Source organism: Rhinolophus sinicus, linkage group LG03 (assembly GCF_036562045.2).
Source record: "Rhinolophus sinicus isolate RSC01 linkage group LG03, ASM3656204v1, whole genome shotgun sequence".
Taxonomy (NCBI): domain Eukaryota; kingdom Metazoa; phylum Chordata; class Mammalia; order Chiroptera; family Rhinolophidae; genus Rhinolophus; species Rhinolophus sinicus.
The window spans coordinates 24,794,581-24,822,358 of record NC_133753.1 but is presented as its reverse complement, the minus strand read 5'-3'; the positions used below and the strand labels follow the sequence as shown (position 1 = coordinate 24,822,358).

General features: G+C 35.3%; 1 protein-coding gene across 1 annotated transcript; it reads left to right on the top strand.

The window, feature by feature from the left end:
- Window positions 1–27,725, top strand: DNAL1 (dynein axonemal light chain 1). Its single transcript, XM_019733637.2, has 8 exons — window positions 1–107; window positions 4,945–4,983; window positions 6,844–6,953; window positions 9,677–9,732; window positions 15,730–15,785; window positions 19,134–19,260; window positions 20,140–20,280; window positions 24,286–27,725. The coding sequence occupies exons 1-8, from the start codon at window positions 105–107 to the stop codon at window positions 24,324–24,326; spliced, it is 573 nt and encodes a 190-aa protein (XP_019589196.1). The 5' UTR covers window positions 1–104; the 3' UTR covers window positions 24,327–27,725.
- Window positions 27,726–27,778: the final 53 nt, after the last annotated feature.

The following is a 27,778-nucleotide window of genomic DNA, read 5'->3' as shown; positions in this document are numbered from 1 at the left end:
ACCGCTGCCGGGATAGGGATCCGCGGAGAACTCCAAGAAGTGCGCACGCGCAGTGACCTCGGCGGGCCCTAGCAACCAGAGCAGTGACAGTAGCAACCGCCGGAATGGTGAGTACCTTTCAGGCCTCGTAGCCAGAGCTGAGAAGAGATTGGAAGTGGAAAGGGTGACTGTGGCGTGTTGAGAGTTGGGAGGGCGGAGGGTGTCCTCGAACAGCGGAAGGGAACGAGTAGCTGATGGTGGCTCCGTGGAGTCAGGGGCCTGGGGCGAAAGAGAAGCCCTGGCACCGGGTGGTCTGGGGTGAGGGCGGCTTGGCGCGGATTAGAGGTTGGGTTAATGTGGAGGGACTCTGGCAAAGAAAAGGGAGAGCAAATAGCTAGAAATTCTCGAAAAACAGCAGATTAGAGTGGGAAAGGTGATGGAAGGGAAGAGTGTGAATAAGGATATCACTTTACATAGAAGTAATTCCCCCCCTGGCGAGATGGAGGGGAGAGCTGATTACGAGGGGAATGTGTGTAAGTAACCTCGATTACAGCAGTATTGGAAACTTGTGATGTGCCCAGGTTGCCCTCTGAATGAATGTGAGTGCAGTTATTAGGTAGCACTGTAAAACCCACTCTGATAGAATGCATTAGGATAACGTTTCTAAAATTTCAGTATACCATAGGTATTTTAGTTGGCGTTAAGTACTATGAGCTTGTTGGAATGCAGATTATGAATTTTTAATATGATGGGGGGTTCAAGAATGTGCATTTCGACACGGCACCTCAAGTTATTCTAAAATTGGAGGGCACCCCACCACACTTTGAGAAATACTGCCTTTGGTTTGAAATCTATCAGCGGTCTATCCAATCAAAGCCCTTTATGAAGTAATGATTTTACCTAGTGATGCTCCTCAATTCCTACTTAAAATACCCACTGTTTTGCTTACATACTTGACAGTTCCAACTAGTAGTTTGAAAAGGGATGTTGTTGGTTAGTTACAGACCCAGCCAAAACTATTTAGCAAAGTATGTGATTGACCTGCTGGATGGAGATGTTTAAGAAGAATAAGTATAATTAGTTGTCTTCTTTTTGTGATCCAATGCGATTTAGTGAGCAGAAATTGAGTCCAAGAAATTGAAATGATGAAGTCATGCCCACCCTCAATCAAAAGTACTTTTCCTCCTGCTTTCCTTACATTATTCTACAGTCATGTAGCCAAAATCACTGTCAAGGAAAGTAAAAAGTTCTCTAGGTTTATATTTAGGTGAAGAAATAATCAGCTCTAAATAATTCTGAAAGCATTAACCATGACAATTATTGAAAATCTTCAAATAAAGAATCAGAACCAGTAATTAGATGAAGCTAGCTGAGGCTACAAACCATTAGTTCTGGGGCCTTCCAGAAATACAGGCCCACATAGTTTCTTAGTTTAAAAAAATTAGCTTCTAGTATCTTAAAAATGATCATGTTTCACATCAAAACCCAGATTTCTGGCTTCTCTGAAAAATCAGAAGTACTATATTTCACCACCAGATACATTTTTTCCACAATTTTGTATTACTGAAAAATGAAGGTGTCATATAATTGGCAGCATCTTTTCTTTTTTCAAATACATTTTTTTTAACTAGTTTCAGGTGTACAAAACAATGCACTAGTTAGACATTTCACCTCTCTTATAGTGATAACCTCCTTTCCTCAACCTATTGGCCCTCTGACATCGTATATATCTATTACAATTCCATTGACTCTATTCCCTATGCTATACTTCATATCCCATGACTATATATACTGAATTATATTTGACATACAATATTATTCAGTTTCAGCTTCAGGTACACAGTGCAGTGGTCAAGCAACATCTTTCTTGATGGTACATAAAATAAGGATATTACTTTCAATTAATGGAGTGTTCATATTTGAAGAAATCTGATACTAGGGTAATTTTTGTCCCAAGTCTCACCTGCCAACAGTTTTCTAGAGCCAAGTAGAGGTTCTTTATATGGCCAGCTTTACCTATTAATGATGTCCACTGTTTTTTAGGCCTTTCAGTTTTTGATTACTGCTATCTATATGGGAACTAGTGACCTTATAAACCAATTTATAGACAGCTAGATTGCTTCCAACTTGAAAGTGTTTTTATATGTGTCTTTTTATGGACCCATGCAAGGATTTCTCTGGAAAATAAAACCAGGAGTGGGATTGTGGAGTCATGGGGGTCTATGCACTTAATTTACCTAGGCACTGTCATTTAACAGAATGGCTCTACTAGTTTTTACTTCCTTCAGTAATGCATGAGAGTTCCCATTTCTTTACATTATCACCAACTTTCTAACTCTTGCCAATCTGATGATGTAGTCCATTGTTTTACTCTGCATTTATCTGATTTTCAGAGTCCAGAGTGCTCCCCTTTATACCATGGAAACTCCATTGCATTTCTCTGATTTTTAATGAATTTGAATACTTCATGATATTCTTGTTAGTCATCTGGATTTCATTTTCTGTTTGTATTTTTTGCCAACTTTTCCAATTTTTTTTTAATTGTAGGAGTTCCTTATATATCTAGATATTAGTCCTTTGTTGGTTTTACATTGAAAATATCTTCTCCCAATTTTTCTGTTTACTTCATCAACAGTATTCTTCACTTGCTGAACTGCATTTGTTCTAATAGTTGTCAGTTTATTCTGTTGTGTTTTCTACATAGAGGATCATCCGCAAATAGTTTTGTTTCCTCCTTTTAATTATCCCAATTTGTATTTCTCTTTATTATAACATTGATAAAGATATCTTGTACCATGTTAAATGGTAGCAGTGATAGCAGACATTCTTGATATGTTTGGGATCTTAGAACACTTTTAATGTTACCTTCCCAATTTGGCTCACCTTGACCACCTTACTTAAGATAAACATCCACACATATATGCACATATCCTGATACCCTTTACCAGCTCATCATTTCCTTTTTCTTTAGTAATTGTCATCTTCTAATATACTGTATAATTTATTTATTTTAAAATTATATTACTTACCATTTGTCTCCTGCCCATTAGATGAAAGTTCCGTAGAGTCATGGATCATTGTTTTGTTCATTGATATATCCTTAGCATGTAGAAGAATGTTTGGTATATAATGGATACTCAGTGAATATTTGCTGAAATGAATGAATTTCTACATTAAGTATAGTTTTTGTTATAGCTTTTTGGTATGTAGCTTTTATCAAGTAAGGAATTTCCCTTAAACTCTTAGTTGAGAGCTTTTAATACCAAATGTAGAACTTTATCAAGTGATATTTCTGCACTTATTGAAATCAATGTGATTTCCCCCATTTAATCTATTAATACATTATTTACATTTATAGATTTTTTCTGTTGTTAAACAATCCTTATTTTCCTGGGATAAACCATTCTTGATCATGGTCATTATACACCACTGGTTTGGAGATCTAGTATTGTATCTAGGCTTTTCAAATCTGTGTTGAGAAGTAAAGAGGACTCCTTATCTGGCTATGGCATCAAGTTATTCTAGCCTCATAAAATAAGTTGGCAGCTTTCCCTCTTTTTCTGGTTTCTGAAACAACTTGTATAACAGAGAGTATCTATTCCTCGAAAGCGTGGTAGAACTCACTTGTAAAATTATCTAGGCTTGGAGCTTTAGGAGAGGAAGATGAGGGTAAATCTCTTTGATTATCATTTTAATGTTTTAAATTGGTCTATTCAAATTTTCTGATTCTTGTGACAGTTCTAGCACTTCTCTGTTTTTTACTAGAAATGCATACTTTGTTTAGGTTTTCAAACTTATTACCATATATTTGCTTATAATATTTTATTTCTTTAATCTCTGTGGTATGTGTGTTATTTCCCCTTATTCAGTGTATATTTTTAATTTGTATATCTGTCTTTTTTGCTCATTCAGGATTTCCAGAAATTTGAGAACCAACTTTTAGTTTTATTAATCTCTTTCCTCCCTTATTCTGTTTCTCATTGACTTCTTCTTTTGTATTTCCTTCTGCCTTCTTTGGGTTTGCAATCATGCACTTTTTCAAATACCTGGACTGCTTAGCTTAATTTGTTTTCTGTCTCTTGTTCTCTCTTCTTTTCAAATAAATGTATTTGAAGTTATGTTTCCTTTTAAGTGTTATAAGTATTTCTCAAATTTTGACCATTTTTGTCTTTCATTATTTTACTTTAATGTATAATTTTCTTTTAACCCAAGGGTTATTTATTAATGTCTTTACTTTCTAAATATAATACTATGTACTTTTAAAACTTTTTGTTTGTTCGTTTTTGTTTGTTCTCTCTTTTTTATGAACTCTAGCAATAATTCAAAGGATGTCTTCCTTTGCTCACCTTTAAATTTTTAAATATCAATAAATTGAATCTAAGATACTATTGATTAGAAGGTACAACATTATTTTATGTTCTAAGAAAGAAAAATAAGAAGTTGGAATTAAACTATGATAAATTACTTCTTATCACTTAGAATTTTTATTTTGTACTTATTGACAGAGTTTTTAAAAATATGTTTAGGTATATAGACTTTTATCATATGTCATCCTTTGCAAACAAAAAAAGGAATATGTGTATATGAAATAAAATATAAATTATTCCTGGTTGTAAGATGAATCCAAATTTCAAAGATGTTAAAATTTAAAAGAAGATGTAGATCTTAGAATCAATGAAATAAGATATATTTTAATAGCACGTGTTGAAAGCTATATATTTTTTGTAATCCAAGCAGGAGTGACATATATGGGCATTGCATCATGATTTCCTTAATTTCTTGGAGAGGTATTTAAATAAATCATTTGTATTTCAAAAAATTAAAACACTCTCTTTGTATAGAAAGTCCCAAAGAAAGAAGTTAATCTTTTTAATGGTAGATACCAAGGCTAATAATTATTGCATGAGAATTGAATCAACAAATTACACCAATAAAGACAGCCTTGTTTTTCCTTCTCTTTTTAAGGCAAAAGCAACAACAATCAAAGAAGCCCTAGCCAGATGGGTAAGCATATGAGTTTTTACTTCTTTTAATCATACAAGGAGAATTTTTGGATAGTTGTTTAAAAGTGATCATTCACTACAAGGGATCTTTGTGGTATTGGAGCTCTTTAGCTATCTTGACTGTGGTGGTGGATACATGAACCTACACAGGTAATATGGCACAAAAATAAGTACTGAGTGGATGTGTATTAGTTTTCTTTTTTTCAATTGATTGCATATTTTCTGTTATTGATGTGTTATGATTTGATTTTTTAAAAGAAGCCTCTTTTGTGTCTTATTGCACCAGGTTATAGAGAAAGCAAAGGAAATGGTCCTTGAGCTTTAGGAGCTCCCTGTTTTGTTGGAGAGCTAGAACTAACTCTGAATATTAAGGTACTTAGAAAATATTACTAGGCAGCATATACCGGTAATCAAATTCTTTTGCTCACGTTTAATTTTGACTTCTTAAATGCTGCACAATATTTATTTCATTTATTTCTGTTTGCTGCTGTTATTTTATTAAAGAGATAGTGAAGTTTTGTGGCCATTTTTTTTCTGTAGGCCGCCTTAAGCTTTCTAAATTTGGAATATTTAAGCAAGCTGAAGGGAAAAGGGGAGGTCACAAAATCACTCAAGGGGGAAAGGAAAAGTTGCTTTGTTAATCATGCCCTATGGTGGGTGATTAACTGATGCCCTATGGGGTGATGCCCTATGGTGGGTTTCCCTTTTAATTGTGCTTTAGGCTTTAATTAAACTTGGGGGTTCCCTTTTTGGGGCAGCTTGTACCGAGAAAGGTGCCTCTGCTGGATGTATCACAGCAGGCGTTGAATACATGGCAAGTGTCCTCAGTGCACAGTGCAGGTGAAGTGGGGCTAGGAGTAGTGTCCATCTCCGCTGGCAGTGCTGATTCTTGGAAACTCATCATGGATAAAGTACTTGGGCCGGGTCACACGTGGGTCCTCTCCGGGTTCAGGTTCGGGAGTAGCATCCTCAGGAAAAGTGTAGCAAGCAGATTCTGGAAAGGAGTCCTTAACTTTTGATTTTCCAGCAAGGCTTTCTCAGTGAGCAGGTCTTGCTTGTTGAGGAATAGAATCCAGAGATGGTACGCAGCCATCTGTTGTTCCAGATGCTCTTGAAAGAGGTTCAGAGCCTCCTGCAGGTGGTCAGACCCAGGAGAACGTGCAGCTCCTCTCCCCTCTAGCCGAAGCCAAGGGGGCTGATGTCCTCTCTCTGTCCACTCTGGGCCGAGATGGGCCAGAGCATGAGCTGCGGGAGCTGCTCTACTGGTAATTAAATTTTGAAATGTGTGTTTAGTACCAAAATTAAATTCTAAGGTAGACTTCAGTTGTAAATTATTATAGAGCAGATAGTTTTGACCTCAGCTGTGTTGCAAAGACAGTATCTTCCAAAATTCTTCGTGTTTTGGGGTTCTAGCTCAGACTGATCTGTGTATAGAAAAAGAAAGACGTGATGACAAAACAGTTGATTGTACAGTCTGAATCTGATATTTAAGGAACGGTTGTTTAGGGACAAGGAATTCTTCCCAGGAAAATGTTTTTGTTGTTGTGTTTTTTGTTTATTAATTGTTAGACACTTAACGGATTTTAAATATTACACAAATTAAAGTTATTTTATTTGTTCCTTTTTTCCCTTTGGTTGGGACCTAACAATGAATTATCTGAGTCAGCCATGCATGAACAGAAGCCTGGTTATCAGGGTCAGTAAGTAAGTGTCAATAAGTGAACCGTAAAGAGTACACAGAATTATTAAATTCTAACAATTGTTTTGAAATAAACGTTGAAAAGCTTTGAGAAATTCTGGCCTTCTTTAGTTCCACATTACAATCAGGGATCATTTTCTTACAAATTAATTTTTATCACAGGAAGAGAAAACCAGTCAGAAGCCATCGGAAGCCAAAGAGATAAAGCTTTACGCCCAGATTCCCCCTATAGAGAAGATGGATGCATCCTTGTCCATGCTTGCTAATTGCGAGTAAGTTCTCTTGTCTTTGTTCATTCTTCTAGTACTGCTGTTAGGGTTCACTTCCTTTTCTAAAGACAAACTGAAAAAGTGTTTTTTTGTGATCTTTCTTTCTTTTTTTTTTTTACTTAATTAATTCTTCCTTTATGTTTGGCAAGAAAAGATTATTGGTTTATAGGATTTTTAATAGAGTAATCCTGAACAATACAATATTTTTTTGCAGTACGATTTTTATGATCTGCCAGAAAAATAGAAATTTCCTTGTCTCTTGGGAGAAGCTAAATATTACAATAAGACTATTACTCCATCATCAAATTTAGTACTTTCTCTTATAAAATTATCCATTAGAGTCAGTACTATATTTACTAGAGGCCTAAGAGGTACTGTTTTAAAAAAAACTTTTCAAATTATAAAAATACATTGTAAAACATCTAGAAAATATAAAAAGCACAGAAAAGGAATTTATATCAACCAGAATTACACCACCTTTTGAGACCCATTGTTAGCATTTTGATGTTGAGCCTTCTAATTTTTTTGTAATTGGGACCAAGTTACACTTATTATTTTGTAATCCTATTTTCCTATGATTTTAAGTATCAGATCTGTATTAATTATTTTAAATTATTTTCTAAATACTGTACATGCTTTTTATCAGGGTTCTGTGGCAGTTATCCCATGACACCTGGTAACCATGCTCTCAGGCAGTAATATCTCTTGTCAGGGCTATAGAATGTTATAGAATCACTTGAGGTTCTTTCTGATTTCTTCTCTCTCTGTTCCCCTGACTACCTACATGAGAATCTCCTTATACAGAAGATAAACCCCACTCCACGTTCATGAAACAGAATATCTATTGATGAAATCTAGGAATCTGTATTTATGCTAAGCAACTTGGGTGGTTCTTAGACATATATTTGTGAACCTGTGTATTAGACTAATATCTGTCTTTGGAATTAAAGTGAAAAACAAACATATTTAGTTATTGTATGCAGTTTGTCCTTTCTGATGATAGCACATTACGTTACATACAAATCCACCTTAGATTTTTTTGATTTTTTTTTTTTTTGGCTTCAAAAACATGATTTCCAAGAGCATTATTTCAAAGTGGTCATATGTATTTTTATCATAAAGCCAATTCAAAGACAAACGTTTGAGAAGTTTTTGTACCCTGTACCGAAGTACCTTGGAAACTGCTTAGAAAGAGAACCTGTTCATATTTTACCTGACAATCTCTTTGGGCAAGTGTCCAAACAACAATGAAAGAATTATTCCCCGACCATATTCTCAGATTTAAGAAGCTACATTTTTCACTAGTAGTTCTCGGGAGTAAAGGATGACTAGAAAATATGCGGATTTGATCAATAATTTACACTAAACAGTAATTGATGTTTCTGTTTCAAATAAAAAAATGAATAATTCCTCTTCAAGACAAATCAGAAAGGATATGATCATGTGTTCTTGAGTCAAATTTTGGAGGTTTTAAATTTGGCTCTGCCACTTTCAGGCTATGTAATAGTAGGCAATTCTTTAAAATCTTTGTGCCTCAGTTTCCTCATTTGTAAAATATGGGTAATAATAATACTTATTTCACAGGATTGTTATGATGGTTAAAATAGTTAATACATTTAAAGTACTTAGAATACTGGAACACACTAAGAATTCAATAAAATTAGCTTTTATTATATTTTTTGCATAAAATTTGCTAAGTATTAAACATTTTGTCAAGAAAGGAAGACTAAGAATGTGTAATTGTATTCCCTTTAAAAATTTGTTTTTATATAATTAAAGTATGTACAGAAAAATCTAGGTAGATATATACAAACTATTAAAAGCATCTCAGGGTGGGGGCCAGATGGCTTAGTTGTTTAGAGCACAAGCTCTGAACAGCAGGGTTGCTGGTTCAATTCTCACATGGGCCAGTGAGCTGCGCCCTCCACAACTAGATTGAAGGGCAATGACTTGGAGCTGATGGGCCCTGGAGAAACAGTTACCCAACATTACCCAATTTAAAAAAAAACAAAAAGTATCTCTGGGGGAATGTGTGGGGTAGTGAGGATTACATATGACTTCTTATACATTTCTGAATGATTTAACACATGAGAAAATAAGTATCTCCATATGTGTGTGTGTGTGTGTGTGTGTGTATATATATATATTCCTGCTTTTTACAAAAGAGGATCATATAAAATGTATTGTTCTGCTAGATGGTTTTTAAACTTAATAACATATCATGGACGCTTCCCAAGTTGGCATCTATAGCTCAATCTCATTTGTTTTAGTGGCACCATAGTATTTCATTATCTATTCCTCAGTTGATGGATGTTTATAGATTTTTTCCCCATTTTTTTTTCTCTTACAATAATACAATCAATAATCTAGTTCATGTATCTTTTGACATTTCTATTAGTATTTCAATAAGATATATTCCTAGAAATGAATTACTGGGTTAAAGTAAACATGCACTAAAATATTATAGAGATAACACCAAATTGCCCTCAAAAAGGTTCTATTGAATTTTCTGCAGTGGGTGTATATTAACTTTTGTAATCAGAAAAAAAGTATGAAGATTTCAAAATGAAGGAGTACATGCCATGTCTGAGGGGGGAAAACAGGAGCCAGCGTCAAAATGAAGTATGACTTAAATATCGTCTCCTGTAGGCACTTGAGAAATAATTTCTGATATACCATTTAAAGTTTTGTCATATTAATTCAAGTTGTTCTTTGTTCTTTTTAAGGAAGCTTTCACTGTCTACAAACTGCATTGAAAAAATTGCCAACCTGAATGGCTTAAGTAAGTGATCCACTATAACAGATGGTTCTTCAATTTTCTAGTTATTGGAAATAACATTCCGGAGACACTATCCCAGAAGCTGGCACCTGTTTGTTTGTTTATTTGTTTGTTTTAATTAAAGTTTTTTTGGGTGAGGCACCTGTCTTAACCACAGTTATTGTCAGATGACAGAGAGAATATATATAAACCATGTATCTTAAGTTTGATTATCCAAAAAAACAGATACATGAGACCTGGACATTTAAAAGCTTTTATAGAGTTAGAATTGAGGTATCTTAAATTAAAAAATCAGATTTCTTATTATATATTTTTGACCAGATTTGTCTGTTTCATAGCTGATATATTTAAAATTAAATTCCTCACCATCCTTGTTTTTCCTGTGCTCCTCATCTTTGTTTCTGACATCGCCACCTACCCCGTTGTTAAGGCCTCTGACTCCTTGTGTTGGTTTCTTACAGCAGCTGAAACTTGGTGGCTTTAAAACAACAGAAATTTATTCCCTCATAGCTCTCCAGGTCAGAAGTCTGCAATCAGTTTCACTGGGCCAAAATCAAGGTTTTGACAGAGCCACCCTCCCTCTGGAGGTTTTAGGGGAGGAGAATCTGTTCCTTGTCTCTTCTAGCTTCTGATGGCTGCCACATTCTTTGCCTTTGATTACATCACCCCATCTCTGCCTCTATGGTCATACTGCCTTCTCCTCTTTTGTCTGTGTCAAGTCTTTGTCTTTTGAGGATACCTGTGATTGCATTTAGGGAACACCTGGATAATTGAGGCTACTCGCCCTATCTTAAGTTCCCTAACTAAATTACATCTGCAAAATACTTTTTCCCCATATAAGGTAACACTCACAGGGTCTAGGGATTAGGATGTACGTATTTTTTGGTGAGCCATCATTTAGCTTACCATACTCCCCCTTTACTTCCTTCAAGCCATACATCCAAGTTCATCACTAAGTCCTGTTAACTCTACTCTTTGAAAAAGCTCTTAAATAACTTGTTACTTTTCCATTTTCCAGGAGCTATAGCTTTATTTAGACCCTAATCATCTCTCTCTCTCAGATGGTGTTTATCAAATGTTTTTGACCACTTTCCACAGTAAGAAATACATTTGAATTTATGACTCAGTACATATATTCATATGAATACACATATCAAATATATACACATACATATGCATTGGAATAAAATTGGTTAAGCAATATTTACGCTTATAGCATAGGTTCCAGTATAAATTTTTTAATTTAACTTTCTTTTTTCAATGCTTGTCATAACTCGCTAAGTTGATTTCACACAGTTTGAAAAGCCCTGCCTTAAGACTTTTGTAATCGCCTCCTAATTGATCTCCTTGTCTCTCATCTTTCTGCTCTTCAGTTGACTTTCAGCACTGATATCAGAGTTTTCCTCCTAAAAATATTATTATCATATGTCCAGATCAGAGACCTTTATGGCTCTTCTTTGCCTAGTAAAGACCAAATGCCTCAATGTTACACTGAAAGTCATCCAAAAGCTTGTACCACTCTATTTACACCCAAACACATCATTCTTTTTTATGACTGTGCACTTGTTAATGCAGTGCTTTTCATTGAGAACAGCCCCTTCCTCTAACAGAAAAATCCTACAAGAAGCAAAATTAAGATTAAGAATGCTAAGTTTAAATGTCATTTCTTCCTCTAAAGACGTCTCTAATCTCCATCATCATAATTACTCCTTCTTTGGGAACATTTATAACAGTCCATCTTGGATTATAATAATAATTACTTCATATAGTTATTGTGAATATTAGAGTTAGTATATATAAAGGATTTAGAATAGTGCCTGGTACATATTAATGCTGAAGGAATATTAGTCATTTTTATAGTTAGTGAGGATATGTTCTGTCTCTACATAATGAGCTCCTTGGGGGTAAGCATCATGTCTTATTAATCATTTTATCTTCGATTCCAAATCTCCATGTTCCCCCATACCTTACTCAGAGTTGGCATTGAGAATTTATGTTGTACTGGAGACGAAGTGTTTACTGTTAGAGCTGTAAGGTGACTCAATCTATTCCAATTTCTCAGTGACTCATTCATCAATTTGAAATGTTTCATTTTATTCTTTGCTTTGTCCGTGATTGAAATAACTTGTTTACGTGAGACTAAATTGATAACAATATTTATCAATACAGATAACATGCTTTTCTTTTCATAAAAACATGCACTGACAATAGTGAAAATGGATAACCTTCTGTGTAGGACTGCCAATGGGTTTTAACTCACATTCTAATTTTGGTCAATGGGTGATGAGTCTCAGGATAATTGTATTAAGAAGAGTTCCCAACATCCAGTGGAAAGAGTACCTTGATCAATTAATTATTGATGTCTGACGTATACATAGAATGAGAGGATATAGGCATTTGTACCATGTATTTACTATACTTGACTCATCTCATTTTAGTTCTGCTTGTAACAAATAGTACCTCTGCAGTATATGACCAGGGAATACAGTATATCTGTGACTAGGAGGCAAAAAGAAGCCACGTGATCCATATGAAGGATTGAATATATGACTCTAGCTTGCCTCCCATCCTTTTCCGTTCATGAACACTTTTATGCTGTGGTGAGAGGATCTGAAATAAATAGGTATTCCTATTTAATGGGATTTATAAGGCAGAATAATCTTAATGGCAGTTTATATTTATTATACCAAAACTGTGACTGGAAAACTGCATGATATCACTGTTTCAAACTGTGACTAAAAAGCTGTACAATGTGAATATTAATAATCTCATATTAAAGATTAGACAGTATATTTTGTTGCCTCGTATTTTTGGTAAAAAAATTATACTTTACTCCTCTAGTTTACTAAATAAATAAACATACAACTTGAAGACACTTTTTTGATTTTCATCATGACCTTGTATGAAGAAAAAGCATTTCCCTTCTAATGGTACTCTACTTACACAGCATTTAAAATATGGAGAATACATAATTGTGTTATGTTAGAACACTTAATCTATTAACTTTGATATTATAACTTATTTCCTTATACGGCAATAAGATCTTTTTAGCCTTTCAGTACCATTTTCATGTGCACTTTTTGAAAAAGGAGCTTTATATATTGTTAGATATTATCTTTGAAATAGCTGCATATATTTGTTATCTCCAATTTCTGAGGTAATTTTTCAGTCCTCATCTTAGTTGACCTATCAGCATATTTTGACGTGGATGATTTCTTTCCTCTTTGAAGCAATTTTAATATGTGGCTTCTAGAACACTGTACCCTCCTGATTTCCTCCTGTCTTTCTGGCTACTTCTTCCCAGGCTCATGTCCCCAACTTTTAAATGTTGGAGTACACCAGGACTCAGTTTTTGGATCTCTCCAGTTTTTGGATTTTCTGTCTTCACCTACTCCCTAGATTATCTCTTCCAGATAATGGCTTTTCCATCAATATGCAGATGGATTCCAAATTTTTATCTCTAGCCTAGGGTTCTCCTCTGAACTCCTGATTCCCACATTCAGTTGCCTGGTACTCCCATTGGATATCTAGTAAACATCTCATTCTTAGCATGCTCAAAACTGAGGCCTGGTCACCTTCCCCAGTCCCAGCTAAACCAACTTGTTATGTGTCTATCTCAGCAACAACTCCATTCTTCCCAGTTGCTAAGCTAAACTCCTTAGTAATTTCTTGACCCCTCATACGTCCCTTATAAGGCCTATTATCTTTCTAATTTCATTTCCTCTTACTCCTCTTTATTCTCTCAGCTAGCTTCTTGTGTTTTGTGAATATTTCTGATGTGGTCCTGCCTCAAAGCCTTTATACTTGAAGTTCCCTCTGCTTATAAATGTTCTTCCCCAGAAATCCTCATGGCTAGCTGCCTCACTTCCTTTGAATCTTTACTTAGAAGTCACCATCCATCTAAAATGTCAACAGCTGGGGGGTGGGGGCAGGCAAGAAATAAAATGTCAACTGCTACCAAACCCCCTGACATTTCATTCTTTTTATCTGCTTTTTGTTCTCTTTTACACGTGTCATGATCTAATATACATATTTACTTTGTTTACTATCTACCGAATGTTAGCTCCATGACAGCAGGAATTTTTATCTGTATTATTCACTGTTAGTAATTATGTGTTGAATGAATAAATTTTTTTTTGAATTTTTAAAATCTTTAATGACAACTTTTTGAATGAGCTTTTTATCCTGCATGAAATAGAAAAAATATAAAACGGTAAATTTTCCATATTAAGAAACTTCAGCGAATAATTGATTATATATATGATTTTCTTAAATATTTAATTTTCACACATTTATAGTTATATGGATTTTTGGTTTGCTAGGGCTGCCATAAGAAATCCCACAAACTGAGTGGCTTAAACTACAGAAATGTATTTTCTCGCAGCTACAGAAATGTATTTTCTCACAGTTGTGGAGGCTAGAAGTCTGAGATCAAGATGTCAGTAGGATTGATTGCTTCTGAGGCCTCTCTCCTTGACTTGTGAATGGCCATCTTTTCCTTTTGTCTTCACATGGTCTTTCCTCTGTTTTTGTGTTTCTGTTTCTAATCTCCTCGTATAAGGGTACCAGTCATATTGGATTTTACCAAAAATGATCTCATTTTACCTTAATTATCTCTTTCAAGACCCTATCTTCAAATAGAATCACATTCTAAGGTCCTGGGGATTAGAACTACAACATACAAATTTTGGGGGGACCCAATTCTTGTTTCAATAGTTACACCATTTTGCATGAATTAGATCAGACGTAAAATTCCTTGTTCTGAAAGTTAAATGTTTCTCATAAGAGTTTAAAATAATTGATTAAATTAAATTAAAACCAAAATTTATATAACTGTATTCTTGATACATACACACACACACACACATTTATTGTGTACTTACTATGGATTAGGCATTATGCTAATGTTTTAGACAATTATCTCAGTTAATCCTTACATGCTTATAAAATAGATATTGTATTTCCTCATTTTACATATGATGAAACAGATTCAAAGAGGTTTGGTTGCTTCCCTATGGAGTTGAGATTGGAACTCAGTTAATTGGATATGTGTTCTCAACCATTGAATTATGGATATTATAGAACAGTGCTATCCAAAAGAACTCTGCATTGTCCCAAAACAGTTGCCACTAGCCGCACACAGCTATTAAACTCTTGAAATGTGGCTAGTGTGATTGAGAAACTGAATTTTTAACTGTATTTCATTTTAATTAAGTTGTGAAAACTGTATAACATGTATAAGTAATCACAGTAGTTTTTTAGAACAGAAATGAGATTTCCTGTGTTTTTCTAGAAATCTTTTTTTAATTTTGAAAAATAATACATGCACATGGTTTTATGCAAATAATTAAAAAGAGATTATAATGAAAAATAAGTCTTCCTCTGACCATACATTCTCAGTTCCTCCCCCAAAGCAACCACTGTTTCTACTTTCTTTTCTCTCTTCCAGAAATAGTCTATAGATATACAAATAGAAACATTCTTGTAAAAAATATAAATAGGCATCTGTTAAACCAAATCACAATCTCATTATTTAAAAGATTGAAAACAAAAAATTTTTAAATACTATTTCATTTGAGTTCACTTCTACTTTTTTGTGGCATGTGGTGAACTATACATAAATATGTTTCTGTTTTCTAGTGTGAGTCCTCATACTACAAGAGATTGGAAATATATATGCTCTCAAATGTAAAGTTCAAATCTTCTTTACTCTTGTTTTATCCCTATAATATTTTTACTAGCCAGCAAATTAAGACCATGAATTCCAAATAGGTAACCATTTTTAAATTTAATATTGGCATGATGTGAAATTAGAATTGTAGTGTTTACCTTAGATGCTAGATAAGTCAATGTTATTTATTACTTGATTACCACTTTTCATTAATACAATCTTATTATATAAGGATATTTATTATATAACATTGATTAAAGCTTTATTTTACTAGATTTATAATTGTGTAATGTGATTCTCATTTAAAAATTGCTTTTTTTCCATAACAGAAAACTTGAGGATATTGTCTTTAGGAAGAAACAACATAAAGAACTTAAATGGACTGGTATGTTGCTATTTATTACTTTTAAAAAAGCATTCACTTTTTTTCTTAGTGTACAAATAATACTTGTCCATTGCAGAAGTTTTACAAAATAGAAAAGCTACTATAAAAAGAACCTGTAAGCTCCTGACAATTTAAATACTGTTAACATTTTGATTGACATCTTTCTTGCCTTTTTTCTGTTCTTCACTGGGTATGTAAAGAATGAAATCATACTATACAGATCGTTTTGCAGCTCTCTCTTTTTTTACTTAATATTTAAGATCATTTTTTTTCTGTCATTCATTCATTCAACAAATTCATTCAATAATATTTCCTGAATGCTTACTTTAAGCTAGGCACTGTTCTAGGCACTAGAGATACACTGGAATATAAAGCAAAGGTCTTGCTGTCATAGAACTTACAGTACAGTGGAGGGAGAGAGACTAGAAAATAATTGTGTAATACATCAGGTGGTGATGAATGCAGTGAAGAAAAACGAGGCATGTAAGAGATCATAGATTGATGGGAAATTGTCTCTGGAAGTGAGGATGTAAGCTATAGAGCTTACCAAGGGACAAGTGCTCCAGGCTGAGGTGGGACAGCAAGTACAAGTGTCCTGACCGAAGCTGCTTGATCTCTCATGTGCCATCTTCCTCATTTTACAGAGGTAAGAACCACCAGGTTGTTTCACCAAAATCTTGTCTTTACTACCTCCTTATAAATATATAGAAAATTGTGTTGCTTGGAATGGTTTCAACACCTTTTGAAATTTTCTTTAAATTTTTATTTAGTGTTAATGTTACTGCAGCTGTTTCATCCCACTGTTGGGACTTACCAGTCCATCTTTGTAGAGTGTCAGTTTCATATTTTAGGCACTGCTCACTTCTCAAATGATTAAAACATGTGAAAATAGTAATCAGGGCTGGCCCGGTGGCTCAGGCTGTTGGAGCTCTGTGCTTCTAACTCCAAAGGCTGCCGGTTCGATTCCCACGTGGGCCAGTAGGGTCTCAACCACATGGTTGCAGGTTCAACTCCTCGAGTCCCACAAGGGATGGTGGGCTCTGCCCCCTGCAACTAAGATGGAACACGGCACTTTGAGTTGAGCTGCCCCCCCAGATGGCTCAGTTTGTTGGAGCACGGGCTCTCAACCACAAGGTTGCCAGTTTGATTCCTCAAGTCCCGCAAGGGATGGTGGGCAGTGTCCCCTGCAACTAAGATTGAACACAGCACCTTGAGCTGAGCTCCCAGATGACTCAGTTGGAGCGCGTCCTCTCAACCACAAGGTTGCCGGTTCGACTCCCACAAGGGATGATGGGTTGTGCCCCCTGCAACTAGCAGCAGCAACTGGACCTGGAGCTGAGCTGCGCCCTCCACAACTAAGACTGAAAGGACAACAACTTGACTTCAAAAAAAAAAGTCCTGGAAGTATATACACTGTTCCCCAATAAAGTTCTGTTCCTCTTCCCCAATAAAATCTTAAAAAAAAAAATAGTAATCAATTTGAGCTGGTTAGCAAATCCTTATATTTAGGGAAGTACAAAAGATAGTGGAATAGATCAACAATGTATTGGAAGATAGGACTATACCCTGGACATTCAAAATCTATACAGCAGTTGTAAGTCAATATGCACAAGAAATTCTCATTCTGCTAAGTCACATGTGCAAGAAAAGAAAAGTCCCCAAATGCAGTGAAATTTGGTTATGGCAAAACAGCTGCATCCAAATGGCTGAAAACTAAACTAAAGCTAAATTAACACTTCAAATAAGTAAACAAAGCATTACAGACATCTTCAAAGTTACCATATATAAAGGAATTTCTATCCTATCCTATGCTATCTAAAAACAATTTTTCAGTAAGTCAGTAAAAGTAAATTCAGCGAATTGGCTATTTGGAGAACTGTTGTGTGAAAATTGACCAAGAATCCTCCTCTGTACATGTAAAACAACCCTAAATAAGTGGCAGAACCCAGAATTGAGATTAAATCTTCTAGTCAGTGTTTAGTCAGTATTTTTTGTGCTACCTCACACTTTCTGAATTGGATACATGAGATGGGTGAGATACAGTGCAATGAAAATGATGCAATAAAGTTTAAATTATATGAAGATTGATTCCCCTCTTCTGAAAGACATATATGATATACTAATTAGAATACTAGCTGAGGGGGATTGGCTAAATGACAAAGTTCTGATATATAAAAGCACCAGGATGGACTGATTTAAGTTCCTTTTACTCTAAACTGTTGTTTCTTCTACTCAGAACTAAGATGAATTGTGGGAGTTAGGATGACACAGAACTAACCCAGGCCACTCCATTCTCAGTTTTTCCCTTTGGTTCCACCAGTATTGAAAATGCATGCATTAAAGATTTTTATCCAGGGTACATTTATTCTCTCTATATCTTTAAAGGGACAGTTTCCAGGACATAAATGTGCACCCCACATTCTAGACTTCATGTGGTTGTTGGTAAATTCTTTTGGGTTAAGGAGGGGATTGAGCAACTAATTGATCTTGCCCAGTATTTTTGTTTGTTTGTTTAAAAATATAACCACTATATATTGTCTTATGTCTATAAAAGAAGAAAAAAAATTTAAATTATTGTCCAAAGGTTGAAAGAAATTAGTTTGAATTTAACAATTCTTGGGCGGAAGACTTATTTGATATCTATATTTGTGCCACCATTGATTATATCTATCATTTAAGAGTCAGTCTGATGTAACCTTTATACTATGATGGAAAGACTTTGGGTTTTAAACTGAATTTTATATAAAAGAAGATGAATTAATGGATATATGGGGTGGCTAGATGGACGGATACATGATAGGAAAAGGATAGTAAAACATTAACGGTAGAATCTGGGTGGTGGATATATAGGTATTTACTATCAAATTCTTTCAACGTTTTTTGTTTGAATGTTTCCATAATATTGAAAAAAATAAAACCCTGAAATTTAGACCTAGCTGTACTGTTTAATAGTATTGTGATCTTAGAAAAAGCCCTTAATCTCTCTATAATAGAAATCAAATAACCTGCTTTGCCTATCTTAAATGTCATAAGGATCAAATAATATAATGTATAGGGAAGTAATTTGAAAACTATACCATTCAATAAAAGTGATAAAATAGTGCTATTATTTCCCTCTTGGTGATTTCAGTAGCTATTCTTAGTTCAGATCAGTTTGAAGAGAGGAAGCTAATGTTCTACTTGGCTTTCTTAATGAGAAAAATCTCCCACACAGCCTTCAGCTCTCCTGCCAGTGGACAGGTGGGTCTCAGTTCTCTCTAAAGGGCATTGTCTTTATGTTTATAAGGAAGGGGACAGAAGGAACAGCTTAAAAATAAGCCTGTAAATCAAATTGCTTTCTTTTTTCAGGAGGCAGTAGGAGACACGTTGGAAGAGCTGTGGATCTCCTACAATTTTATTGAGAAGTTGAAAGGGATCCATGTAATGAAAAAATTGAAGATTCTCTACATGTCTAATAACCTGGTGAAAGAGTGGGGTAAGCTGAGGCTGGCCTTTTCGTAACCATGTACCTCTTGTTTATAGAAAATAGCCCAATAGGGAACAAGATGCAAAATTGGGACATTTATTTCTAAGCACAGAGGGAAATAGCTATAGGAGTTCCTATATTTCAGCTAAACGCATGAAATTTACATTTCAATATTTAGTTAGAATGATTATAATTGAATAGATCCTGGTACTGTTAATCATGAAAAAAATTTAAATTATTGTCCAAAGGCTGAAAGAAATTAGTTTAAATTTAACAATTCTTGGGCAGAAGACTTATTTAACATCTGTATTGCTTGGGTTTTTTATTGTACATTGTTCATTCCACATTTTCTAAAGCCCTGTTATGTGCCATGAACTATATGCCAGGCTCTTGAGAAACATAGTTGAATAGGACACTATCCCTGCCCTGGAGCAGTCCACAGCTTAGTGGGGAAGGTTAGTTAATAAGCTGATAATTATAAAACTGTGAGAAGTTCTGCAGTAGAGGCTCAAATGAGTTGCTTTAAGAATTCAAAGATGAGGAAGAGACAGAGCCGTTTAGCTTAGCCCGTAGTGATGCAGTACAGCAAAGAAAAGACCGGTCACTGGAGAATGATTTGTTGTTCTTTTTGATTCTGAACCTCATTTCCTCTTCTTATCCTATCTTAGCCTAGCATAAAGGTAGAAGAGGCATGTCTTCTTTTTGCCCCCCTTTCCGTAATGTCTTCAGAAAATGACTTCAGATGGTCTAACCTCCCTCAATTCCTTCAAAATCTTAAGCAACAAATTGTTCCGAATAGTCACAAACAGTGATATTGGAATTCAACCTCAAAAATGGTAACAGTAAAACTTGCCATTTTAATGTGGAATGTATTCTTTGTACTTGTAGCTGAGTTTGTGAAGCTGGCAGAACTGCCATGCCTGGAAGACCTGGTATTTGTAGGCAATCCCTTGGAAGAGAAACATTCTGCTGAAGGGAATTGGATTGAAGAGGCAACCAAGAGAGTGCCCAAACTGAAAAAGCTGGACGGTGAGTGACTCTGAGCCAGCTTGGAAATGTTTTCTAGGTATAAGAGTTGAACTTGTGATATGGAATCATGAAAAGGAGGAAAACTAAAGAAAATGATAGGTTGTCTCTAATCTCTGTCCACAGGAAATTTTATGGTCCAGGGTGAGATGAAAAGGTTTGGGCCAGGGTGAGATGAAAAACTCCTAGGATATTTAGCCTGGTATAAGAGCATCCCTAAACCAAAAGCTTATAAGAAAGCTGGGCTTATTCTCAAGTCACGAAGGCATTATTTTTTAGACTAATTAGACATAAGTGTTAAGTAGTTGCTTTTTCACAGTTGGATCTAAATTGTAGTGTTCTCTATTCTCCTCCCGCCAATTTTAGTTTCCAAGTATCTAAGATAGGTGTCACTGTCAGTAGATATCCCTGGCTGACTGGATTCAAGTCCCAGTTCTACCACTTAGTGTCTTTTTAGTCATCGTGCCAGTTAAGTAATCTTACCAAACCTTTTCTTTTGTAATCTGAAAGCTGGAAATGATAACAGTCAGGGACCTCTCTGGGTCTTACCTCTTCCCAGCAGTGCTACCAGGAAGCCAGACCAGGACTCTGGCTATACCAGAACCCACAGACTTCCCTTTTTTCTACTACCGCAGGGAAATACCTTTTTAGTCTGAGGAGAATCACTATTGCCCCCTTCTTTTCCACATCATTCTGCATCTTCTCACAATCTGTCTCCTCAGTGACCTTGTTAGGCTTTTCAAAGACAAAAGCCAGTAGGTCTGGCAGTCTGTCTCTGCTTCCTACACTGTTCCTAAAGCAGTGATGCACAGAGCCGACCAGCCTACCTGGTGGGGTGGGGAGGAAAATATTTAGAAGAAACAAATAAGTAATATCCAGCTACACAGTGGTGATCATCATCATCCCATATGCCAATCGCATGTTTTCCTTATTGTCTTCCTCTCCATACTCATACTGATATTCACAATGCAAAACAAAAGGATCTAGTTGTCTATGCTTGAGGCTTCCTTGTTCCTCAACCCTTCTCTCCCCTCCTCACCACCCCTGCCGCCCTGCCATTCTATCCTTTCTGTTCTGTCTCTCCATCTCTCCCTTACCACTTCTATCTAAAGTTCAATACTCAACCCTTTTATCCAGCTCAGCTTACTGTGGCGGTCATTCTTAAGCAGCGCTGCATCCCTATGGAGGGATATTTCAGAATCTCTGGGGAGAGGGTGAAGGAAAGCTATATATTTTGAATAAGTTTTACAGATGATTCTGATATGACTTCCTGGAAGAGCTGTGCTCTTCTGTCCTCCAGTTGAAAAGTATTAACATAAAAGGCCCTTAAGTAGCTCTTTCCCTACACCAAAAAATTTTAACAGCTTGATTGATTTGTAATTGACATACAATTAATACACTAATTTAAAGTGTGTAATTTGATATGTTTTGACATGTATATACCTTTGAAACCGTCACTACAATTAAGACAGTGAACATGTATGTTGATGACTATAGATAACAATACTGTATTGTATACTTGAAAGTTGCTAAGAAAGTAGATCTTAAAAGTTTTTATCACACACTCACATAGAGGTAACTGTGAGGTGATGGATGTGTTAACCTTATTTTGGTAATTATTTCATAATATATATGTATATCAAATCATCATGTTTATACCTTAAAGTTACACAATGTAATGTCAGTCATATCTCAGTAAAGCTGAGGAAAAAAAGATAATGAACATATGTATCACCCCCCCCCCTAAATTTCCTTGTGCCTCTTTGTAATATCTCTCTGTTCCTTGCCACTGTCCTTCTCAAGGCAATCACTGATCTGCCTTCTGTCTCTATAGATTAGTTTGTATTTTATAGAATTTTGTATAAATGGAATCATCTAGAATGTTCTTTTATTTCTCTAGATACATACCTAGGGGTTAAATGACAAAGATGGTAGATTACCTCTTGTGGGGAGGTACAGGAATAATCAGGAAGAGGCAAACAGGTTTCTAAGATACTGGTAATGTTCTAGTTCCTAAATTGGGTGGCGGGTATACAATCCTTGGTTTTGTTACTCTTTAAATTGTTTGTATTGTATTTGTATGAATGACTATTTCACAATTAAACATTAAAATTTTTTAAAAAAGAGAGAGAGTAGAGACCTTAGAGTCTTGGACTTCAGCCTTTTTATGTTCACCTTTAGCTGGATTCTAGAAACCATTTGAAATCATTTGTCTTTACTTCCTTCAGAATTGCACATAGGAAGTGAATCCCTTTCCTTAAGAATGTAACAGAACCCCTCATGTAAACAGACCAAGCCACACCATAGCCTTTTGGACCAAGTAGTACCCTCCAGTCAATCTGAATAGCCCCTAGAAGAACTACCTTAGTCTATACTAAACCAGTGGGACACACCAGAACAGAGATGGCCACAGCTGCTAACTTGCCTGTTTTTTCTTCTCTTCTGTTGCTTATAAGCAAAACTGAGAGGTCTTAAAAAGCTAAAATAAAAAAGATAGACTATACCAGATGTTAGTGGGATGTGGAGCAACTAGAACTCTCATAATCTGCCGGATGGTAAAGTAACTTGGTATAACCACTTTAGAAAACTGGCGCCATCTACAAAAGCTCTACATAAATATCCCTTATAACCCAGCAGTTTTTCTCCTACCTGTATACCCCAAAAGAAAAGGGTATGTATGTTTATCAAAAGACATGTATGAGAACATTCATGACAGCACTATTTTAATAGCTATAAATGGGAAAATTTCCAAATGCCCATCAATAATAGAATAGATAAATAAATCATGACATATTCATACAATGGAATATGAAACAGCAGTGAGAATGAATAAACTACATCACACAATATAAATAAATCATACAAACATAATGTTGAACAAAAGAAGTCAGACACAGAGTGTATGCGATATCATTCCATTCATATGAATTTCAACAACAGGCAAAACAACCGATGGTGTTAGGTATTAGGATAGATTATACCTTTTGTGGTGGAATAGTAACTGGAAGGGGGACTGAGGAGGTTTTTGGGGTTCTGATAATGTTCTCTTCCTAATCTGGGTGCTGATTACCAGATGTGTTCACTTTGTGTACGTTTATTGATCTGTACACTTTTTTTGTATTTTGTGTACTTTGTATGTATGCTATACTTCAATAAAACATTCACCACCATCACCACCCCACCCTCAGCAACTTGATCATGTGGGGAGTACAGAGAAGAAAAACTGCTCACTGCCGTAAAGAATATAAATGTTCATTTAGGAAGGATCACAGAGGAAGAGGCACTGGAGTTGTTTCTTAATTAAGGGTAGGGTTTAGATGGAAGGAGACTTGGGGAGTGCATTCCAAAAGGGAAAAACTTTGTTAACCAAGAGTCCAGTGGTAAGAGTGTGCAAGATGAGTTTGGGAGACAATGAATTGATCAGTTTATTTGGAGTGGAATGTGACAGGCTAAAGAGTTAAGTCTGAATAGTTGACTGGGTAAGATTGTGGGCAGGCTTCAAATGCCAGAGCTCAGAAATGGGTGCTTGTTGGCCCAGTGAGAGCCTGCAGATAATTTTTGTTATCTATGCTTTGGTTCTTTTTATTTTTCCCCCCGTTTATTCCCAGTGTTTAATACTTGGGGGAATAACATAAAAATTCAGATTTCTGGCAATACTGGGATTGCATATTTTATTGTGAAAAATGAAGAGTGTTTCTTTGTGTTTAACTTACAAAGTTTTTAGTATGTATAGGGCTTTATTTTTCTGCCTGGCACCTGTAGGCAATTTTATTTGCAACTCTGCTTTTGGAGAGCCAAATATTCATAAGTACTTACATTAATCCATTTGAGAATTCTCCTGAGAGGTTTTTTGATAAATTGAAATTGAAGAGATTATTTTATGAAATTATTTTTATAATGGCACACTTCACAGCATCTCAGAGCCTCTCAGGTTAACAGGAAATATTTTCATTTAGAATTTTAACAATCCATTGAGAATGACCATAAATAATTTCTTTTTCATTTTAGGTACCCCAGTAATTAAAGGGGACGAAGAAGAAGAAAACTAACACCATGCTTTCTGCTTTGTGTTAACTTATTTAAAAGTCCTAAGAACAATAGATAAGTTTTGTTATAATTGTCTGTTTTAAAGATTCTGTGTGGGGCAAAAAGGTTCTTAAGATAAACAATTCTCTGATTCCTATTTTTTTCTTAACCTATTCAGTAGTTCTCCCCCCAAATGGTAACACTAACTTTATATGTTGTAGTCCTCTTTTTAGAAACTATAAATTTTCAATTTTTGTCTTCAGTCTCAGTTATGTACTGTGTGATCTCATCTACTGAAACCTTCATAGACCAATCATTTTTAACAACAAAGGAGAAAATGTGGTTCATTATTCAAGTTTTTTTAGGCCAGGCATTTAAATATATATACTTAACTTTTGAATCTGTAGGCCATCTTTCTTGAAGGTCCATCTCTGTATGACTCAGAAGCACAAACGTGTCATGCCTTAGCTTCCAAAGGCAGCATGGTGATGGGAAGAGTTCCTCATGGAAATGTAGCAGCAGCTATAGAACCAAGACTCTAAAGACATGGTGGAAAAGCTATGGAGGAAAAAGGAAACAGTAATATTTTGGAGGCTTTAAGCCCCATATTATGTTTACTTATTTGTTTTTCCAAAAATGTGTGTATTGTTAACTGGAATTTAGGTGGTGTGTACACACGTGGCCACTTAGTCACTGCGTAGTCAGTCATTCTGTGATTCAGGTCAGTGGTTAAAATGACGGTTACAATTATTCCTTTGACCAATAACTATGGCCGTGTTACTCATGTGAACCTGATCTTAGGCACACATTTTAGTTTATAGTTCCTTATATAAATAAATATATATAAGCAGTAGTTATATTTGAATTCCTAGCCTAAATCTTGGCCATTCTTATATGCCAAAATTTGCCCTAATAACTTTGGTCTGTTGACCCTTACTTTGGGAGAAGTGATTGTTATAAGGGTAGAGAACTTAAAGACTGGATTTGGTACCTTTCAATAAATGAAATTTAGTATTTCAAAATATATTTTTAGAAAAGTTCTAAGTTAAACAGCTCTTAAATTGAATTATGTAAATGGTCGTAGAGAGAAAAGAGATGTTTTCATTATGGGATCCCAGGCAAACGCAATATTTTTGAGGATTGCCTCCTCAGTGAAGCATTTTAGGTAATTTAAGCTCAAGATTACAAAGCAATAGTTGGTTGGAGAGCTTAGAATTTATCATATTAAAAAACAAGTCTTTTTGGAAAATGCAAGATATAGTAGTTAGTAACCAGATGAAGTCCATAAGAGGCCGTGACCAAAATCACTAATAGATTGCAGAAAAGTCAGAGGCCCTCTGCCAAATTGTGCCTAAAGTCCCTCAACCAGAGACTATTGATTCTCCTTTCCCTATTTACTTGTGTAAAATCAGTCAAAGAAGGAAGAGTCATTTTTAAAAAGTGATTATAAAAGTAGTCTTGGGTTTCAGAAGTTTTCAGCTATCATTTAAATAGGAATCATCTGATTTCTCATAGCCAGTCTGATCAAAAGGGACCACTGCTTCGACAATCAATTCTAAATATACAAACAAAAGGAAAAATTAATCCAACACTATTTTTTAGCTTCCTTTCAGCTCTTCCTTACAGTCTGGTAGGAAGAAATCTTCACTCTGGCTTATCATTCAAAGCCTTTGTGTTATTTCTTTTGTGAACCATAAGCAGTGAGCTTTCCCCGCGCTGATGTTTAGGGCCTAGAAGCTGTGAGGGAAGACAATTTTCTTTACTTGTAATATGAACTTCATCTAGTAGACAAGCTTGAAACCATATTGCTATGTATGGATCCATTTTCTAGAAGTTACTCTGGAAGTGAATACAATAGTGAATGGATAACTTCATATGGATTTTTTTTTTTTTTGTAAAATGGCTTACAGTATTGGTGTTTGTTGCTTTGTTCTGTTTTCTTAATTCTACAGTATAGAAACTAATTTTTTTCTGTTTCTCCTTGTTTCTTAATGTCTTTTAATCACTGGTAGTCCTCAGAGAAATGTAAGGTGCTTTTCTGTATCCATTTCACACAAAATTCACATTCAGTTCCACTCAACAAATATTTGATTGACTTCTATGCATCCTTTTCATGGATTTAAAGCCATAATCCATGCCATTATAAAATGGAAGATAAGGTGTATGAGGACGTTCAAAATATTTTCTCAAACCATTCCTTAAATCATCCTTTGCTGCAAATTTAGCTGATATTAAATGCCTTTGGTTTATGCTTCTTGGAATGGATTCTCTCTTTGCTTCTGGTTTAAAGCATCATACCAGTTTAGTGGATCATTTAAATTTCTTCTATTCTTGTAATGATGGTAGAGCTCTGGAATCAGTCCAGCATTTTCAGCTTTCCACGGGATATTTGATTTTAGTCTACCAAGGATTCACTTTTTCTATGTTAGGACTCTAAGCTTATGGCTGTGTTACCTGGTCAGGCTTTGAAAGGTTTTGTGTTCTCTGTTAGTAGGAGTTTGTTCCTTTAAATCAGTTTCTCAGTCTTGATACTATCAGCATTTTGGGCTCAATAATGTTGTGGAGGGCTGTCCTGGTATTATAGGGTGTTTAGCAGCATCTCTGGCTTCTACTCACTAGATGCCAGTAGAGCCTTCTCCCCAATTGTAAGAACCAAAAATGTCTTCGTACATTGCCATCTCTCCCCTGGGGCAGAGGGGTGGGGACAAATTTGCCCCCAGTTAAGAACCAGTGCTTTATACCAATATTCCTTTTGTCCAGGGTCCATTTATTTTCACTCTGTAGCCGTATGCCACCTGAGTTGTATGAAAGAAGATGATGTATTTAATAATCCTGGATGGAAGGAAATGGTCATTGGTGTTTCCCTGTTTTGTAATGCTCATTTTAATAATTCTCACATAACATTAGAAACTCAGGGCTAGAAGGTTCAACTTATTTTTTTTTTTCCAGCTGGGTCTCAATTTTTATTTCTTAGCATTCTGCTTATCTTAGGACAGCAATTATTAACCTACCTCTCTCTTACCATCAACAGAATTCAACTTTATCATAGATTTTGCTTTGCTCTAAAGTTTAACATTTTGAGTGTACTCTAGAAAATGGATCATCGTTCTCTAAGTGTTCATTCATTGTCCAATCACAGAATTTTGCAGACTGAAGCAGTCATTAAATACAGAGAAATATTATATAAAATTTGGTAATCATATGTGAAAGTTAGCTGGTGTAGACACTAATTTTGGATGTAATTAGAATGTCTGGTTACTGGATCCATTCCACAAATAGAGGTGGTAAAATACACTTAAATGTGGTTCCTGTTTGGAAAGAGAGATTTCGACTTGAATAGATGGTTCTTCTGGTATCTTTTACCAGTGGTCTGAAATAGAATAAGGAGGAATAAGAAATTAATCTTAAAAAAAAAAAAAGAATCTTAACTGTTGAGTTGTTCTCAGAATTGGTGATATGTAAGTAGAGTTGAAGG

Excerpts from the sequence above, each read along its gene's own strand:
- DNAL1 (XM_019733637.2), top strand. Across the intron at positions 15,786-19,133 it reads TAAAGAACTTAAATGGACTG|GAGGCAGTAGGAGACACGTT; the intron begins GTATGTTGCTAT and ends TTCTTTTTTCAG. Across the intron at positions 19,261-20,139 it reads TAACCTGGTGAAAGAGTGGG|CTGAGTTTGTGAAGCTGGCA; the intron begins GTAAGCTGAGGC and ends TTGTACTTGTAG.